This window comes from Orcinus orca, chromosome 2 (genome assembly GCF_937001465.1).
Source record: "Orcinus orca chromosome 2, mOrcOrc1.1, whole genome shotgun sequence".
NCBI classification, from domain to species: domain Eukaryota; kingdom Metazoa; phylum Chordata; class Mammalia; order Artiodactyla; family Delphinidae; genus Orcinus; species Orcinus orca.
This window is the reverse complement of record NC_064560.1, coordinates 16,388,333-16,408,790: the sequence shown is the minus strand read 5'-3', so window position 1 is coordinate 16,408,790 and position 20,458 is coordinate 16,388,333. Positions and strand designations below refer to the sequence as shown.

Below are 20,458 nucleotides of genomic sequence, written 5' to 3'. Positions count from 1 at the left end.
GCAGTGGTGATGTAGCTGGTACTGCTAAGAAGCACCAAGCGATAATAATGGAAACAAAAGTGAAAATAATTGAGAGAGTGGAGCGACAAGAAGAAGAAGTACTGAAGAACTGAAGAGATTCACAATGCAGGAAATGGCAAGGGGATTTTCTTTATTTGAGGAAGCAATGTTAGTTTTTGAGGCATAGGACCTGAATGTAGAACAGTACACATGAAGATTGCAGCAGCCATTGAGAATGCAATCCAGAGCTACCATGTCATCTATGACAAGAAAAAAAGAGCTACTAACTAGACATCACTGGAACCGTTTTTCAAGAGGATAGGTAGACTTGAATCCAGCAAGCAACCAGAACCTGTGTCATCAACGTCAGGCGTGAGTGAAAATGCAGCTTGCCCTCCCTCTCCTATTTCTGATCCTTCAGCTCTACCATCTCCCACCTCCACTCCCTCCTCCAGTCTATAACTCTTTTTGCCTGTTCACTCGATGCCAGCTGTTGTACTGTTCTACTGTACTTTTCAAGGCACTGTACTATAAGATTAAAAATGTTTACTTTTGTGTTTGTTTTTTATGTATCACTTGTATGAAAAGTATTATAAACCTATTACAGTACAGTACTATATAGACAATTGTGTTAGTTGGGTACGCAGGCTAACTTTCCTGAACTTATGCCAACAAACTGGACTCATGAACATGCTTTTGGAACAGAACTCATTCGTATGTAAGGGACTTACTGTATACTTCAATAAAATAAATTAAAAAAATAAAAATTAAAAAATAGAAGCCAGAGAGCTAAAGAATACAATAACTTAACTGAAAAATACACTAGAGGGGTTCAAGAGCAGACTAGATGAAGCAGCAGAAAGGATAAGAGAACTCAGACAGGGCACAGGAACCCACCTAATCAGAGCAGCAAAAATTTAAAAAAATTTTTTAAGTGAAGATAGCTTAAGGGACTAACAGGACAACATCAAGTGGACTAACAGTCACATTATAAGATTCCCAGAAGAAGGAGAGAAAAAAAGCAGAAAGCTTTTTTGAGGAAATAATGGGTACAAAACTTCCCTAAGCTGGGGAAAGAAACAGACATCCAGATCCAGGAAGGCCAGAGAATTCAAAATAAACCAGACTCAAAGAGATCCACACCAGGACACGTTATAATTAAAATGTCAAAAGTTAAGGACAAAGAGATAATTTTAAAAACAGCAAGAAAGAAAAAAAAAAAGCAACGGGGCACCTCCATTAAACAGTCAGCATATGGACTTCCCTGGCAGTCCAGTGGTTAAGACTCCACTCCGTGCTTCCACTGCAGGGGATACGGGTTTGATCCCTGGTCAGGGAACTAAGATCCCGCATGCTGCATGGTGTGGTCAAAAAATTAAAACAAACGAAAAAGAAAAAAAAAGGAGTCAGCATATTTTTCAGCAGAAACATCACAGGCCAGAATAGAGTGTTGTCATATACTCCAAGTGCTGAAAGAAAAAGATTCCCATCCAGTACTCTACCTGGCAACATCTTTGTTCAGAATTGAAATAGAGATAGTTTTCCAGACAAGCAAAAGCCAAAGGAGCTCATCACCACTAAACAAGACTAACAAGAAATGTTTAGTGACTTCTTTAAGCTAAAAAGAAAGGGTGCTAATTAGTAACAAGAAAACATGTGAAAGTGTGAATCTCACTGGCAAAGGTAAATATATAGTGAACGTAGTGAATGCATCATTTATAAAGTTAGTGTGAAAGTCAGAAGTCAAAAGCAGTAAAAATAACTGCAACCACAATAACTAGTTAAGAAATACACAAGACAAAAAGATGTAAAATGTGACATCCAAAACATGAATCATGGCAGGGGGAGAGTAAAAATGTAGGGCTTTAGAATGTATTTAAACTGAAGTTGTTATCAACTTAAAATAGACTGTTATAAATATAACTTGTTACATGAAAGCCTCAAGGTAACCACCATGCAAAAACCTATAGTAGATACACAAAAGATGATAAGACATGAATCTAAGCATACCACTAAAGAAAGCAAACCACAAGGGAAGAGAGAAAGAGAAATAAGGCACAGACAGTGAAGGGATGGGAAAAGGATATTCCATGCAAGTGGAAACCAAAAGAAAGCTAGAGTAGCTATACTTCTATCAGACAAAATTTGAAACAGAAACCATAACAAGAGACAAAGAAGGGTATTACATAATGATAAAGGGGTCAACCCAACAAGAGGATGTAATATTATGCATGCAATATAGGAGCAACAAATATATAAACTATTAATTGACCTAAAGGGAGAAATATATAGCAATACAATAATAGTAGGGGACTTTAATACCCCACTTACATCAACGAATAGATCATTCAAACTGAAAATCAATAAGAAAGGATTGTCTTTAAATGACATATTAGATCAGATTAACTTAACAGATATATATAGAACATTCCATTCAAAAGAAACAGGATACAGATTCTTCTCAAGTGCACACAGAACATTCTCCAGGATAAATTACATGTTAGGCCACAAAACAAGTTTTAACAAATTTAGGATTAGAGTAAAATCATATTAAGTATCTTTTCCAACCACAATATTATGAAAATAGAAATAAATTACAAGAAGAAAACTGGAAAATTTACAAATATGTGAAGATGAAACAACATGCTACTGAACAACCAATGGGTCAAGAAGGAAATCAAAACCAAAATTAAAACAGTACCTTGAGACAAAAGAAAATGGATATACAACATACTGAAATATAGGGGATGCAATGAAAGCAGCTTTAAGAGAAAAGTTCATAGTAATAAATGCTTAACTCACAAATAAGAAAAATTTCAAATAAATAACATAAATTTACACTCTGAGAAAAAGAAGAACAAAGCCCAACTTTCGTAGAAGAAAGGAAATAACAAAGATCACATCGGAAATAATGAAATGGAGTCTAAAGAAATGACCAAAAAATAATCAATAAAACCAAGAGCTGGTTCTTTGAAAAGATAAACAAAAATGACAATTAGCTAGACTCACAAAGAAAAAAAGATAAAAGGCTCAAATAAATAAAATCAGAAATAAAAGAGGAAACATGACAACTGATATCACAGAGATACAAAGGATCCAAAGGGACTACTATGACAATTATACACCAATAGTATGGACAATCAAGAATAAATTCATAAATTCCTACAATATACAACCTTCTAAGACTGAATTATGAAGAAAGAAAAATTGAACAGTCTGATTACTACTATTAAGGATAATGAATCCATAATTTTATTTATTATCTCTGGAAATTGGCATTGTTAGGGATATTTATTCTTTCCTTGTTATTTTCTGAATATTTTAAATGTTCTACAGAGAATACATGCTGTTACAATAAATACATACAAGTAACAGTATAAAAAAGAAAATAGCCTTGTGGGTTCTTGCTACTAAGTTTAACCTCATATTCAGTACATTTATAAAGCTAATGATCATTTTCCCTGGAACCTATCAGATTTTCCAGTGTTTGTTCACAGTGATTTCTTCAAATCCAGATACTTTTACTGAAAGCAGAGAAACTGTCTACAGTAAAGATGCAGGAATAAAGATGCAGACATAGAGGATGGACTTGAGGACACAGGGAGGGGGAAAGGTAAGCTGAGACGAAATGAGAGAGTGGCATGGACATATATACACTACCAAATGTAAAACAGATATCTAGTGGGAAGCAGCCGCATAGCACAGGGAGATCAGCTCGGTGCTTTGTGTCCACCTAGAGGGGTGGGATAGGGAGGGTGGGAGGGAGACGCAAGAGGGAGGAGATATTGGGATATATGTATGCACATAGTTGATTCACTTTGTTATACAGCAGAAACTAACACACCACTGTAAAGCATTATACTCCAATAAAGATGTTTAAGAAAATAAATACATAAAACTCCTTAAACAAAGGTCCAGGACCAGGACACTTCCCTGGTGAATTCCATCAAATATCCACAGAAGGATAAACACCAATCTTTCTCAAACTCGTCCAAACAACAGAAGAGGAGGAAATATTTCCAAACTCGTTTTACAAGACCAGCATTACTCTGATACCAAAACCAGACAAGGTCACCACAAGAGAAGAAAATTACAGACAAACAACCCTTAATAACAAAGATGCAAAAATCCTCAACAAAATGTTAGCAAACTGATACAACAATCTATTAAAAGGATCATACATCACGAGCAAGAGGGATTTCTATCAGGGCTGCAGAAATGGTTCAATATCTACAAATCAATCAATGTGATATACCACATTAACAAAATGAAGAATAAATGTTGTATGATCATCTCAATAGCTGTAAAAGAAAAAAACATTTCACAAAATTCAACATTTATTTATGACAAAAACTCTCAACAAAGTGGGTATAGAGGAAACGTACTCAACAAAAAATAGGCCATGTATAACAAACTCACAGATAATGTAATACTCGAAGATGAAAAGCTGAAACCAATTCCTCTAAGATCAGGAAGAAGAAAAGGATGCCCACTCCTGCCACTTTTAGCAAACATATTATTGGAAGTCCTAGTCACAGCAATTTGGCAAAATAATAATAATAAAAGGCATCTACATTGGAAAGGAGAAAATAAATCTGTCACTATTTGCAGATGACATGATAGAGAAAACCCTAAAGACTACCAAAAAACTGTTAGAAATATAAAGTTGCAGGATACAAAACTGATTAACAAAAATCTATTGCATTCCTATACAGTAAAAATGAACTATCCAAAAGAGAACTTAAGAAAACAATGCCACCTACAATTGCATCAAAAAGAATAAAATAGCTAGGAATAAATTTAACAAAGGAAGTGAAAGACCTGTACACTGAAAACTATATGTCCTTGATGGCACAAGACACAAATAAGTGGAAAGATATTCCATGCTCATGGACTGGAAGAATTAATATTGTTAAAATGTCCATAATACTGAAAACAATCATCAGGTTTGAGGCATTCCTTATCAAATTTCGAATGGCATATTCACAGAAATAGAACAAACAATCCTGAAATTTGTATGGAACCATAAAAGATCCTGAATAGTCAAAGCAATCTTGAGAAAGAAGAACAAAGCTGGAGGCATCATGTGCCCTGACTTCAAACGATATTACAAAGCTATGGAAATCAAAACAGTATGATATGGGGGGAAAAACAGACATCGATCAATGGAACAGAGTAGAGAGCCCAGAAATAAACCCACACATATATGGTCAATCAATTTATGATGAAGGAGCCAAGAATATACAACGGAGAAAGGACAGTCTCTTTGATGAATGGTGTTGGGAAACTGGAAAACCACATGCAAAGAATGAAACTGGACCACTTTCTTACACCATACAAAAAAATTAACTCCAAACGAATTAAAGACTTGAATGTAAGACATGAAATTATAAAACATCTAAAAGAAACATAGATGATAAGTTCCTTGACATAGGTCTTATTGAATTTGGGGGGTTTGACACCAAAAGCAAGACATCAAAAGCAAAAATAAACAAGTGGAACTACATCAAACGAAAAAGCTTCTGCAGAGCAAAGGAAACCATCAACATAATGAAATGGCAATCTACTAAATGGGAGAAAATCATATATCTAATAAAGGGTTAATATCCAAAATACATAAAGAACTCATAAAACTCAATTGCAAAAAAAAAATAGTATCAATCTGAGTAAAAAATGAGCAGAGGATCTGAACAGACATTTTTCCAAAGAAGACATACATATGGCCAATAGGTACATGAAAAGATGTTCAAAATCACTAATCAACAGGGAAATGCAAATCCAAACCACAATGAGACATCACCTCACACCTGTCAGAATTGCTATTGGCATAAAGACAAGAAATAACAAAGTGTTGGTGAGAATAGGTAAAAGGAAACCCTTGTGCACTGTTGGTGGGAATATAAATTGGTGCAGCCACTATGGAAAAGAGTATGGAGTTTCCTCAGAAAAACTAAAAATACAACTACCAGATGATCCAGGAAATATCCACTTCTGGATATTTTTCCAAAGTAAATGACAACACTAACTGGAGAAGATATATGCAGTCCCATGTTTAATGCAGCATTATTTACATTAGCCAAGGTATGGGAACAGCCTATGTGTCCACTGTTGGGTGAACAGATAAAGAAAATATTATATATATATATACACACGCACATACATAAGTGCATGCACACACGCACACGCGCACACATACACAGTAAAGTATTATTCAGCCATGAAAAACAATGAAACCTTGCCATTTGTGACAACATGGATGGACCTTGAGAGGATTATGCTAAGTCAAATAAGTCAGACAGGGAAAAACAAATACCATATGACCTCACTTACATGTGGAATCTAACACAAAATAAAACAAAAACTAAGCGCATAGATACAGAGAACAGATTGGTAGTTGCCAGAGGCAGGAACTGGGGGTGAGGGGGGTGGCTGGGCAAAATGGGTGAAGGGAGTCAAAAGGTACAAACTTCCACTTATAAAATAAACAAGTCTAGGGGATGTAATGTACAGCATAGTGACGACAGTTAATAATACTACACTGAATATTTGAAAGTTGCTAACAGAGTAAATGTTGAAAGTTCTCATTACAAGAAAAAAAGTTCTGTAATTATGTATAGTGATACATGTTACCTAGACTTGTGGTGATCGAGTCACAATATATGTAAATACTGAATCATCGTATTGTATACCTGAAAATAATATAATGTATGTCAATTATACCTCAATAAAAAATTTTTAAAGATAAAACATTATTTTATATCTGACAAGTCTGTATTGGATCAACTGTCCTGAACAAAAAAGGAAACATCTGGATTACCAAAAACCCACAAAAATCAATACACAGTTAATTTATAGATTCAAATTCCAGATAATAATGAACTGATATAACCAAAAAGCAAAAGGCAAAATTCCAAGCAAAAGATAGTACATAGAAAAAATTTTAAAATAATATACAGGGCTTCCCTGGTGGCGCAGTGGTTGAGAGTCCGCCTGCCGATGCAGGGGACATGGGTTCGTGCCCAGGTCCGGGAAGATCCCACATGCCGCGGAGCGGCTGGGCCCATGAGCCATGGCTGCTGGGCCTGCGCATCCAGAGCCTGTTGCTCTGCAACGGGAGAGGCCACAACAGTGAGAGGCCCGCGTACCGCAAAATAATAATAATAATAATAATAATATACAAGTGAAGTAAATAATAATATAAAAGGTTAAACTTCTCACAACACTTATTACTGTTTTGGTTATTTCCTTACCTGTGGATGTTTAATTTTATCATTTTCTTTTTGTCCACCTGAATCTGCCACTAGTGTTTTTCTTGTGTCTTTCTCCAATGGTATATATTTTGAATCTTCACCTTTAACTTTTATTTTATCAATACCCATTTCTGCTGTTGTCTTGGTCTTTCCCTCACTTTTAAGTAACTCCATTTCTTGATTTTGGAAATAGGCAAGTTGCTCCTTAGCTCTTTCAGCTTCCTGTTTTTAAAAAAGTAACTTTGTCAAGCATTATTTCTATGACATTTTCCTGCCAACATGACAACTTTCAGGAATCTTCATATATTCATGGCCACACTGGTTCTTAATTTTATTTTTACAGAGTTAGAGGAAACTAAGTTAAACCACTGGTATAATCCATAGTTTAACAGATCCAAATTAAAATTAAAAACTATGAAGAAATCTCTTCTACTTAAAAGGCTATTTTCATATGCAAGAGATTCTACTGGCCACTGTTTTTTAAGGCTCTAATTATAATACAGGTACAATAAAAGTTAATAAAATGCATACATTATACATAGAATGTACCCAAGATAATTAAGATCTGTAATGTCAAATAATAAAAGAAAATGTGAAAAGTAATTTATTTCTTCTAAAATAAATTTTTTAATGTCACTTAATATTAACAAAAGTTATTTGTATGAAAGAAAGAAAAAAGTTCACAGTCTCACCACAAACAGAAAGCTCACTGTTAACATGTTGATATATATACTCTTTTTAAGTATTTCTAATTATAGCTAGTGCATATGTGTATATGTATTTTTAAACTTTTATCTAGATTGGATCATACTATACATAGAGGCATAATATGCTCTTTTCATTAAATAACGTCATAAGGTATGTTTTCATGATGATAAATATACATCCAAATCAGAATAGCTAACAGAAATATATTTTAATAATATACCTTAATTAATTTAGCAAATTTCTTATCAGTGGACATATTGGTAATTTTTAAAAAATTGCTATTAAAATTTTTCTATTCTACATACTTGTACAAAATCTTTGTACATTTTTTTTTTACAATAAATTTTTAGAAGTGGAATGGTTCACTGTAAAGACTATGTCTTTCCAAGACTTTTGTTATGTATTTTCTTCCAGAAAAGTATCAATCCATACTGACAACAGAAGTATGTGAAAGACTGCTCATTGCAGCATAAATCCACAAATATTGGTTATTTCTGTTCCTTAAATTTTTAACAAAATGGTAGGTAAAAAATATGTATCCCTCTGCTATTTTAAAATGCATTTATTTGATAACTAGTAAGGATGAATATATTTGTATGCATTTATTGACCATGTGTGTTTCTCAATTATGACTTGCCTATTTGTGTCCTTTGTCTATTTAGGAGGAAGAATATCCATATTTCCTGTAGATTTGTAAAAGATCTTGATATAAAACATTTTGTAAAGATTTTCCATTTACCTTTATATCTCATGAATTTTTTAACCATAAAAAGTTTTATTTTATATATAGCCAAATATATTAACATATTCCTTTATGGTATAATGCTTAGGAAGCCTTGTTCTAGCCAAGACATGTAACTGTTACTCAGTGTTTCTTCCAATATATTAATAGTTCATTTATTACTTTTGGATCTTAAACCAATCTGCAACTTATTTTAGTGTATTACATTAACTAGAAACCCAACAATGTTTTCACAGTAGTTTACTTTTGTGACTATTTTATCCTTCTATGAAAAAATTTTAATAACTAAAACTATAAACTATAAAATTACTATATTCATTTGAATCTGTTTCTGGACTTTTCATTCAGTACCAAATCCAGAACCACACTGCTTTAGTTATTGTGTTTTTATATTTTATATTGATTTTTGGATGAGCAAATCCTCCTTAATTGTTCTTCTGTGAAATCACCAGTTTCTTATCTCAATATATCCTATAATAATTATGCTAATTTCAAAAAAACCCATTTGTATCTAGAAATAAATTGCTTTAAGCTTGTATATCAATTTTCTTTCTAGCTTACTGTTTTGGAAAGAATACATACTAAATTTTATTAATATATTTCCATTGCATAAAATGAGAATACTTTAAACCTGGCAAAATAATACTATAGACCTATTAGTTTACAAAGTTAAAATTATTCATTTAAAAAGTTGTTTATAGATATTTTCTTCCCTTGTTAACAATTTCAAAGGAACATGATATCTTTTTACCTGTAAAGCTTGTTTCAGTTGTTCCCGAAGAACTCTGTTCTCAATTTTCAGAGCATGTGCTACTTCCTAGGATGTAATATGGGGGGAAAGTATTCATTGGTATTTTTGTTTTTATTAATTTATTATCATAATTATTACCTTTCTAAAGTGCATAGATAGCCAAGATGATGATTTGAGCATAAACATTTACTGCACACTTCTCAGGCAGAATGGTGGATAACTTCTGTAGCTATAGCTTCCTATTGATTTTCCATAGGAAAAGTGACCTTGAATCTACGAAATTATAACTACAGTAAACATATCATTACTCCTTTTCTCAAGGCCTGAAATATTTAAATACAAATATTTCAAATTTTAAGAAAAGAAGCAACTCTACTCTTAACACAAAAGAAATATAGTTCTGATTTTGTGAGAACGAGTAGATTCTACTATGCATGGAAAGTCTCAAGAATTCTCCATCAGATGGAAGACAGTTTGAGGAACCATATCTAAAATCCCCAGTTTCTTTCTTTCCTTTTTTTTTGATGATAGCCATTCGGACTGTTGTGAGATGGTATCTCATTGTAGTTTTGATGCATTTCTCTAATAATTAGCGATGTTGAACATCTTTTCATGTGTCTCTTGGCCATCTGTATGCCTTCTTTGGAGAAATGTCTATTTAGGTTTTCTGCGCATTTTTTGATTGGGTTGTTTGTTTTGATGATATTAAGCCGCATGAGCTGTTTGTAAATTATGGAGATTAATCACTTGTCACATCATTTGCAAAAAAAAAAGTGATACAAATGAACTTATTTACAAAACAGAAACAGGCTCACAGACTTAGAGAACGAACTTATGGTTACTATGAGGGAAGGGTGGGTGGAAGGGATAGTTAGGGAGTTTGGAATTGACATGTACACACTGCTATATTTAAAATGGATAACCAATAAGGAACTAGCACAGGGAACTCTGCTCAATATTCTGTAACAACCTAATTGGGAAAAGAATTTGAAGAATAGATACATGTATATGTAGCTGAATCACTTTGTTGTACACCTGAAATTAACACAATGTTGTTAATGAACTATACTCCAATATAAAATAAAAAGTTAAAAAAAAAAAAGTCCCCGGTTTTGATTCTGGTATAGCAGAGCAAGTTCCTACTGGACAAACCCTGCCACACATAACAACCACAAACTCTAAACAAGATACAAATATCAACACTAGAGAGCAAACAAGAGTAGGTAGATTCCTGAGAGAAGCTGACACTTGGAAGAAGGGAAAAGTCCTACATAAGATCCTTGTTTTCCAGCTTCTAATCTGAGGGCAAACCCACTGAGCCAGGCAGAACCCTAATAGCTAATTAAAACAAACAAACAAACAAACCTGAGTTTTTAGACCTTACAAACCAGGGTACAGAGTTCAGGGCAACCACAGCCACTGGAAAGGTTAGGGGAAATCACACAAAGAAGGGAGCTGGAGACAGGGCGCCCCAAACCATTTGTACAAACTACACAAATCTACCCCTGACCCCTTAAGCATATATGCATAAGGAAGATTCTAAACAGCCTAGCAAAAGCTATAAGAAATTAAATGTGATTTAAGCTGCTGCCTAAATACAGAATTTTCATTTTGCACCCAATCATGTTAATAATAAATTAAAGCAAAATAAATAAACAAAAATAGTACCAATCATAAGAAGAATATAGCAGAATCCAGAGCTTCAACAACATGACATTCACAATATCCAAGATACAATTAAGAATTATTTGAATCTGAAGAAACAGGAAAATGAGACTTACTCTTAAAAGAAAAGAAAATTTACAGGGAAGGTGGTTAAAGATGGGGCACAGCAAGAGCCTGGACTTACCTCCTACCATGGAATCAGCAAATATATACCTACATACAGATCAGTTCCCTCTGAAAAGAACTTTAGAACTAGCCAAACAAGTGCTCCACAACAAAGAATAAAAAGGGACTATATCAAGACAGGTAGGAGAGGCAAAGAAACACTCTCACCAGAAACCCTACCCCCAGCATGACATCACACTTTAGAGAGGGATCTCACCAGACAGGTACTTTTCCCAGAGGAGCAAGGGATGCTTCCCATATCAAGCACCCTGGCTCCTGGGATCTACACCAGAGAGAGGAACCCCTGAAATGCCTTGCTTTGAAAACCAATGGGGCTGACATCCAATGGTCCCAAAGTGCTATAGAAAACTGAGAACCCCCTCCCCGCAAAGGGCTGACATCTGGTCTCACTCACCTGGAGACCCAGGGAAATAACAGCGGTCTGAAAAGTGTCATGATTATATGTGAAGGAGAGTCATTTTCAAATCTAAAAGCATCAGCTGGAGGGGTGGTGGACAGCAGAAACACTCCCCAGAAACAGAAGCACTGTCAGACACCATTATTGCACTCCCCACCTCATCTGCTAGCACAGGCTTACAGCTTGGATGCAGGGGTGAGCCAATCATGGCAATACCCCACTGCACTACTGAAGCCAGAGAGCTCCAGAGGCTGCAATGTTCCCCCACTCCCTGCCTAGGATGGACAGGAACGAATGGTCACAGCATTTTCCTGCAACCTAGCTAAAGTCTGCAAGTGCAGGCAACTACTATACTCCCCCTTCCTCTGGCTGGGGCTGATGAGTGCAAGCAGCCATGGTATTTTCCCTCTCCCAGCCTAAAGCTGACTCAACACTCCCCTGCCCCCTAAGCTGAGGGTGGCAAGACTGAGAAGTCAGGGTCTAAACCCAATGCATGCACACAGACAAGGCACTCTCAATGCTGCATTGCTAAAGCCTGTGGGCAGGCAGTCAGGTCATTTTCCCATTGCCTTCCTGAAGCAAGAGAGCAAGACCCACCCCCTACACTCTCCAGCTACCCAGCTAAAGCCAGTGGGAGTACACAATCCACACAAGGGAAACCCCCCGATCACTTAGCCCCAGTGGCCCATGGGGCTGGTGTTCCTGAGTTCCATGGGACTGTAACTTGGAGACAGTTATTGGCAGGCCACCACCCTCAGCCTGGAGCTTCACCCTGAGGGACAGGCTTCAGGTTTACCACACTTTCGGAGGCTAAGGACACACTCCCAGGAAATGTAACCAGGGACACATCAGGTTTGTGTACCCCCTTGGCCTCACCCCTTGACAAGACTCCCGAGAAAGGAGCTTATATACTCATCAGGAGCTTAGCTTTTTGCAAATGTTGCCCAGAGGACACCTCCAGATCTCCTGGTCTGGAGACCAGCAGGGATTACAATTGTGGCCCCACAGCATAGTATATATCTGCACACTTTAAAAGCTACTACCTGAGGGCCTAGCATCCAATCAACCTGAAACTAGGTGTTAAATCAGATTCCTCCCCTTGGAACACTGACAGGGCATGGCACACCATCGATAACAGAAACACTTCAAGAATTAATCAAACAGCACCCCCCACAAAACCAGGATGGGTAAACATTCTGAACCCTGCTCTGCCCATGCAGTAAACAGGCCACAACTTGGCCAGGCAAGGGCCCCAAGCTCTACCTAGCCCACACAGAGACCTAGCTACAACCAGGACAGGCAAGTGACTCAAACTCAAGCCTTGGTTGCATCACAGCTGGTGGATGCAGCCCACTGTGAGGGATGCCCATGAAGTGCCTGACTCCTGTGGTCAGGGAAGATTGCACTTTTAGGCCACACAGAACAGCTCCTACACAAGGCCACTCCTTCAAGACTGCAGGAGGTAGTTACTTCCCCTAATACCTATAGACAAACACAGAGAGACAGGCAAAATGAAGAGACAGAGGAATATATGTTCAACACTATAGACCAAGGCGAATCCCCAGAAAAAGGCCTTAATAAAACAGAGATGACCAACCTAAAAGAGTTTCAACCTAAAAGATTTTAAAGTAATGATCATAAAAAAGCTCACCAATTTCAGGAAAGGAATGAATGAGCATAGTGAGACCTTCAACAAAGAGACAAAAAATATAAGAAAATACCAAACAGGAAGTTATAATGAACTGAAAAACAAGCTAGATGGGTTTAACATCAGAATGGATGAAAAAGAAGCAAAAATAAGCAAGTAGGAAGACAAAGCAATGGAAAACACCCAGAAAGAGCAGCAAAATGAAAAAAGAATTTTAAAAAGTGAGGATACCTTAAAGGACCTCTAGGACAACATTAAACAAAATAACATTTGCATTTATGGGGGTCCCCAAAAGGAGAAAAGGCCAGAAAAATTACTTGAAGAAATAATGGCTGAAAAATTCTCTAATCTGGGGAAGAAAACAGACATCCAGGTCCAGAAAACAAAGAGAATTCCAAATAACATGAACACAAAGAGAAACACACCGCTATACTTTGTAACTAAAATGGTACAAGTTAAAGATAAAGAGGAAATCTTAAAAGCAGCAAGAGAAAAGCAACTTATTAGGTACAAGGAAAACCCCATAAGGCTATGAAAAGATTTTTCAGCAGAAACTTTGTAGGCCAAAAGGGAGTGGAATGACATATTCAAAGTACTGAAAGAGAAAAAGAAACCAGCCAAGAATTCTCTACCTGGCTAGGTTATCATTAGGAAATGAAGGAGAGATTAAGAGTTTTACACACAATCAAATGCTAAAGAAGTTTATCACCATTAAACCAGCCTTAGAAGAAATGTTAAAGGAACTTCTCTAAACTAAAAAGAAAAGGAACTAATTAATAGTAAGAAAAAATATGAAAGTAAAAATCTCACCAGAAAAGGTAAATAAATAATAAAGGTAGTGGATGGTTGGTTCACTTATAAAGCAAGTACAAAGGATAAAAGACAAAAGTAGTAAAAGTAATTAAAATACAATAGTCAAGGGGTACATAGAATTAAAATATGTAAAATGTGTCATGAAAAAAATATAAAAACCTTGGGGGGTAGTAAAAAATATAAAGCTTTGGAATGTAACTCATAATTTACTATCAACTTACAAGAGACTGTTATATACATAGGATGTTATATGAAAACCTCACAGTAACCTTAAAGAAAAAACTTATAGTGGATAAACAAAAGAAAATGAGAAAAAAAACTAAAACTAAAGAAAACAATCAAATCACATGAGAACAGAGAAAGAGAGGAAGAAAAGAACAGGAACTACAAAAACAGCCAGAAAACAATTAACGAAATGGCAATAAGTACATACATGTCAAATTTACTTTAAATGTAAAAGGACTAAACTCTCCATTCAAAAGGTATAAGGTGGCTGAATGGATTTAAAAAAAAAACATTATATATGTGTCTATAGGAGACTCACTCAAACCTACCAAATGGAAGTGAAAGAATGGAAAAAGATACATGATACAAATGAAAACAAAGAGATAGCTGGGTAGCAATACTTACATCAGACAAAGCAGACTTTTAAAAAGACTCTAACAAAATAGATCAATCCAACAAGAGAATATGACACTTGTAAACTTTATGCATGCAACATAGGAGCACCTACATATATGAAGCAAATATTAACAGAAATAAAGAGAGATATAAACAGCAATACAATAATAGTAGGGGACTTTAATACCCCCACTTACATCAATGGATAGAAAATTCAGACAAAAATCAATAAGGAAACACAGGCCTTAAATGACACATTCAATCAGATGAACTTACTAGATATATACAGAACATTCCATTCAAAAGAAACAACATACATTCTTTCCAAGTGCACATGGAACATTCTCCAGGATAGATCACATATTAGGCCACAAAACAAGTCTGGATAAAAGTAAGCAGACTGAAAGCATACCAAGCATTTTTTCTGACCACAGTGGTATGTAACCAGAAGTTAATTACAAGAAGAAAACTGGATAAAAACACAAACACATGGAGACTAAACAACATGCTACTTCAACAACCAATGTGCCAATGGAGAAATCAAAGGGGAAATAAGAAAAATGAAAAACAACTTTCCAAAATCTATGGGACACAGCAGAAGCAGTTCTAAAAGGGAAATTCACAGCAATACAGGCCTACTTTAAGAAACAAGAAAAATCACAAATAAACAATATAACTTTATATTTAAAGAAACTAGGAAAAGAACAAACAAAGCAAAAGTTAGTAGAAGGAAGGAAATAATAATTATCAGTACAGAAATAAATTAAATAGAAGCTAAAAAAACCCATAAAAGACCAATGAAACTAAGAGGTGGTTCTTTGTAAAGAAAACAAAACAGACAAAACTTTTGTCAGAATCATCAAGAAAAAAAACTGTGTAAATAAATAAAATGAGAAATTAAAGAGGAGAAATTATAATTGACACCACAGAAATACAAATAACCATAAGAGAACAGTATGAACAATTATATGCCAACAAATTAGACAACCTAGAAAAAATTTCTAGACACATACAATCTTCCAAGACTGAATCAGAAAGAAATAGAAAATATGAATAAACCAATTTATAATAATGAAATTGAAATAAAAATTCTAAAACTCCCAACAAAATTCCAAATGTGATGGCTTCACAGGTGAATTCTACCAAATGTTTTAAGAGTTAATACATATCCTTCTCAAATTACTCCAACAAATTGAGAAGGAGGGAACATTTCCAAATGCACTTTACAAAGCCAGCATTACCCCAATACCAAAACCAGGCAAAAACACTCCAAAAAAGAAAATTATAGGTCAATATCACTGATGAACATAGATGCAAAATTTCTCTACAAAATATTAGCAAATGAAATTCAACAATACATTAAAAGGATCATACATCATGATTCAGTGGGATTCCAAACAGAGATGCTAGGATGGTTTAACATCCAAAAATCAATCAATGTAATATACCACATTAAAAAAAAAACAAGGAATAAATATTACATAATCATCTAAATAGATGCAGAAAAGCACTTGACAAAATTCAACATTTATTTTTGATAAAAAATTTCAACAAAGTGGGTATAGAGAGAATGTACCTCAATGTAATAAAGGCTATATACGACAAACATATAGATAACATAATACTCAATGGTGAAAAGCTGAAAGCCTTTCCTCTAAGATAGGAACAAGACAAGGATGCCCATACTCACCACATTATCCAACATAGTGTTGGAAGTCCTAGCTAGAGCAATTATGCAAGAAAAATAAAGTAATCCAAATTGTAAAGGAAGAAGTAAAATTGTCATTATTTGCAAATGATGTAATACTATTATAAAAACCCCCAAAGACTTCACCAAAAAAACTATTAAGGTTGCAGGATACAAAATCAGTATATAGAATAACAAGCTATCAGAAAGAGAACTTAAGAAAACAATGTTAATTACAATTGCTTCAAAAAGAATATAATACCTAGGAATAAATCTAACCAAAAATATAAAAGACTCATACCCTGAAATTTATAAGAATGATGGAAGAATTTCCACAAATGGAAAAATATTCTGTGTTCGTGGATTGGAAGAATTAATATTGTTAAAATGACCATACCACCCCAGGAATTCAATGGATTCAATGTAATCTCTATCAAAATATCAATGGCATTTTTCACAAATAAGAACAAATAATTCTAAGATTTTTATGGTAACATAAAAGATCCTGAATAGCCAAAACAATCTTGAGAAAAGAAGAATAAGCTGGAGGTATCACATCCCCTGATTTCAAACTGTACTACAAAGCTATACTAATTAAAACAAGATGGTACTGGAGCAAAAACAGACACATAGATCAATGGAACCGAACAGAGAGCCCCAAACTAAACCCACACTTATATGGGCAATTAATCTATGACAAAGGAAGCAAGAATATACAATGAGGAAAAGACTGCCTCTTCAATAACTGGTGTTTGGAATACTGGACAGCTGCATGGAACAGAGTCAAACTGGACTATTTTCCACACCATATACCAAAAAATCCACCTGAAATGGATTAAAGGCATAAATGTAAGACCTGAAACCATAAAACTTCTAGAAGAAAACATAGACAGTAACCTCTTTGAAACTGCTCTTAGCCATATTTTTTGTATATGTCTCCTCAGGGAAGGGAAACAAAAGCAAAAATAAACAAACGGAATTACATCAAACTAAAAAGCTTTTGCGCAGTGAAGGTATCAACAAAACAATAAGGCTACCTACTGAATGGGAGAAGATATTTGCAAATGATATATCGGATAAGGGGTAAATATCCAAAATACACAAAGAACTCATACAAGTCAATATCAAAAAGACAAACAACCTACAAAAAAAATGGGCAGAGTACCTAAAAAGACATTCTTCCAAAGAAGATATACAGATAGCCAATCAGTTCATGAAAAGATGCTCAACATCACTAATCATCTGGAAAATACACACAAAAACCACAGTGAGATACTCCCTTATACCTGTCAGAATGATAATCAAAAAGACAAGAAATAACAAGGGTTGGGGACATCCCTGGCAGTGCAGTGGTTAAGACTCCACACTTCCACTGCAAGGGGCACAGGTTCAATGCCTGGTTGGGGAACTAATATCCCACATGCCGCACAGTGCAGCCAAAATAAATAAATATATATATAACAAGGGTTGGCAAGGATGTGAAGAAAAGGGAATCCTAATACACTGTTGGTGGGAATGTAAATTGGTACAGCCACTGTGGAAAACAGTAGGAAGATTCCTCAAAAAAATTAAAAATAGAACTGCCATATGATCCAGTATTTTCACTTCTAGGTATTTACCCTGCCAAAAAAATCCACTAATTCAAATAATATATGCACCCCTATGTTCATTACAGCATTATTTACAATAGCCAAGATATGGAAGCAAACTAAGTGTCCATCAACAAATGAATGGATAAAGAAAATGCAAGATGAACACACACACATATATTCACATACACAATGGACTATTACTCAGCCATAAAAAATGGAATCTTGCCATTTGCAACAACATGGATGGACCTAGAGTGTATTATGCTAAGTGAAATAAGTCAGACAGAGAAAGACAAATACCGTATGATCTCACTTATACTATCATCTAAAAAACAAAACAAACAGACAAAATGAAATGAAAACAGACTTGGATACAAAGAACAAATTGGTGATTACCAGGTTGGGGAGAGTGAAATAGGTGAAGGGTATCAAGAGATACAAACCTCAAGTTAAAAAATAAATTAGCCATGGGGAATGTTACATACACTGAAGGAATATGGTAAATAACATTGTAATAACTTTGTATGGGGACAGGTGGTTAATAGACTTATCATGGTGATCATTTCATAATGTATGTAAATGTGGAATCACCATGTAGCTCACCTGAAACTGTCATAATACTGTACATCAACTATAATTAAAAAAAAAAAACCCACAAACATACATATACAAATTGCTTCAGGAGAAATGAAAGGGGAAAAATAAAAGAACAGACCTAGGAATTATAATATTCAAATATCAGTTCCAGAGGGATAAAAAGAAGAAGAAAGATAAACAATAATAAAATAAATAGGTAAATAAAACTTCCTTGAGATAAATTTTTAAATTTAAGATGTAATAAAAATTTCTAGACGTCAATGAGAAATAAGAGCAAGAAGTGGAGAGACGGGGTCCCAGAAACATCAAACTATTATACCCACCTGAAACCACTTACCCAAACTTTCAATGAGAGGAAAATAATATTCTATCTTGTTTAAGCCATTGAATTATATAGGATCTCTTTATATAGCAGTCCAGCCTATTCTCTAACTAATAAAGGTACAGAGAATTAAAATAACCTAGATGTAATTGAATTTTGTAAAGAGAGAAAATAAGAGGAGGACAGAAAGAAAGGGAAAAAATATATACCCCACTGTGGTAGACTACAAATAGCCATAAATTCTCTGCAGTAGCTCCCAAAGGTGAAATCTATTTCTTCACCCTTGAAAACAGGCTAGCCTGTGACTTGCTTTGGCCAATAGGATGCAATGCAAATAGCACTATCTGAGGTCTGAGTTTAGGCCTCAAGAAAGTCTTCCAGCTTTGTTTTGTTCTCTTTCTACTGAGAATCCTTCTGTAGACTACCCAGGGCTGGCCTCCTGGAAGATAAGACTAAAAGAGGTCCTATCTGTCCTAGATGCCCCAGCTGGGATTCCATACATACCATGCCTGCCCAGAGAGAACACCTATACAGCCACTAAGAGAAATAATGACTATCTGCTATTTTAAATCACTAAGTTTTGGAGTAATTTGTTATTAAGGAAAAGCTGACTGGTATATCTAGCAATAGAAAACGTGCACTATGTCATTAGAACATTTACAAAAATTGAATATTGTGTTGGATTACTTCCATAAATGGCTGCAGACAATTTCTCCTACTCTATGCCACTCCTCCCCCTGAATATGGACTAGCCTAATGACTAGGACTTCCTTACAGAATAAGCTGAAAAAACTTCAAGGGTTTATAATCCCAGCCTGTAACAAGCTTAACTGTTTTTGCTTTTGCCTGCTTGGTTCCCAGTCACCATATAAAGAAGCTTGGGCTAGACTAGTGAATGACAGGGCAACAGACATGTGAGAAAAACTATCTTGGACATTTCTAGCTCTAGCTGAGCTCCCACATGAATGCAGCCACTTGACAGACCTTAAGCAACATGACATCAAACAGAGACACTGCCCAGCTGAGTGCAGCAAACCCATGAATTGTGAGAAATAATAAACCATTACTGTTTTAATTCACTAAATTTGGGGGTAGTTTGATATGAAGTAATAGAAACACCTGCAAGCAAGGTGATGCAACAACAAAAACTTAAAACATTTAGCACTGGCTTTGGGTCCAGCAGGTAAGCAGAAGTTGAAGGGTGGTAAAGACACTATTGTTGGATACCAGAAAAGTAGGAAGAAGGCTATAGGTGAAGCATGGAGGAATGGCAAACAATCTGTTAGTGGAGGCTATAAAAGGCAGTGAGGTTGGAAAACTGATACTGGGGGCTGGAAAGGGGGGAAGGAACTCTTTTACGCAGTGACAGAACAACTAACAAAACTCAGGGCTGGAGTAACTTGCAAGCTTAAAAACATACCTACTAAACTTGTGGATGTGGCTGAGGAAATTTCCAGCCAGAATGATAAAAGAACTGTT

At 35.3% G+C, this 20,458-nt stretch overlaps 1 protein-coding gene across 36 annotated transcripts in view; it reads right to left on the bottom strand.

Moving 5' to 3' along the window:
* The window catches only part of CCDC7 (coiled-coil domain containing 7), a 293,096-nt gene that overhangs the window by 184,490 nt on the left and 88,148 nt on the right, over positions 1–20,458 (bottom strand). For all 36 annotated transcript variants that reach the window (XR_007475369.1, XR_007475372.1, XR_007475373.1 and 33 more), the window contains 2 exons: positions 9,452–9,517; positions 7,251–7,472 (listed from right to left, as the gene is read on the bottom strand). Coding sequence is in view for 27 of the 36 variants with exons in the window: in XM_049705547.1 (XP_049561504.1) it covers positions 7,251–7,472; positions 9,452–9,517 (288 nt within the window). In the remaining 9 variants the exon portion in view is untranslated. The remainder of the gene's footprint in view (positions 1–7,250; positions 7,473–9,451; positions 9,518–20,458) is intronic.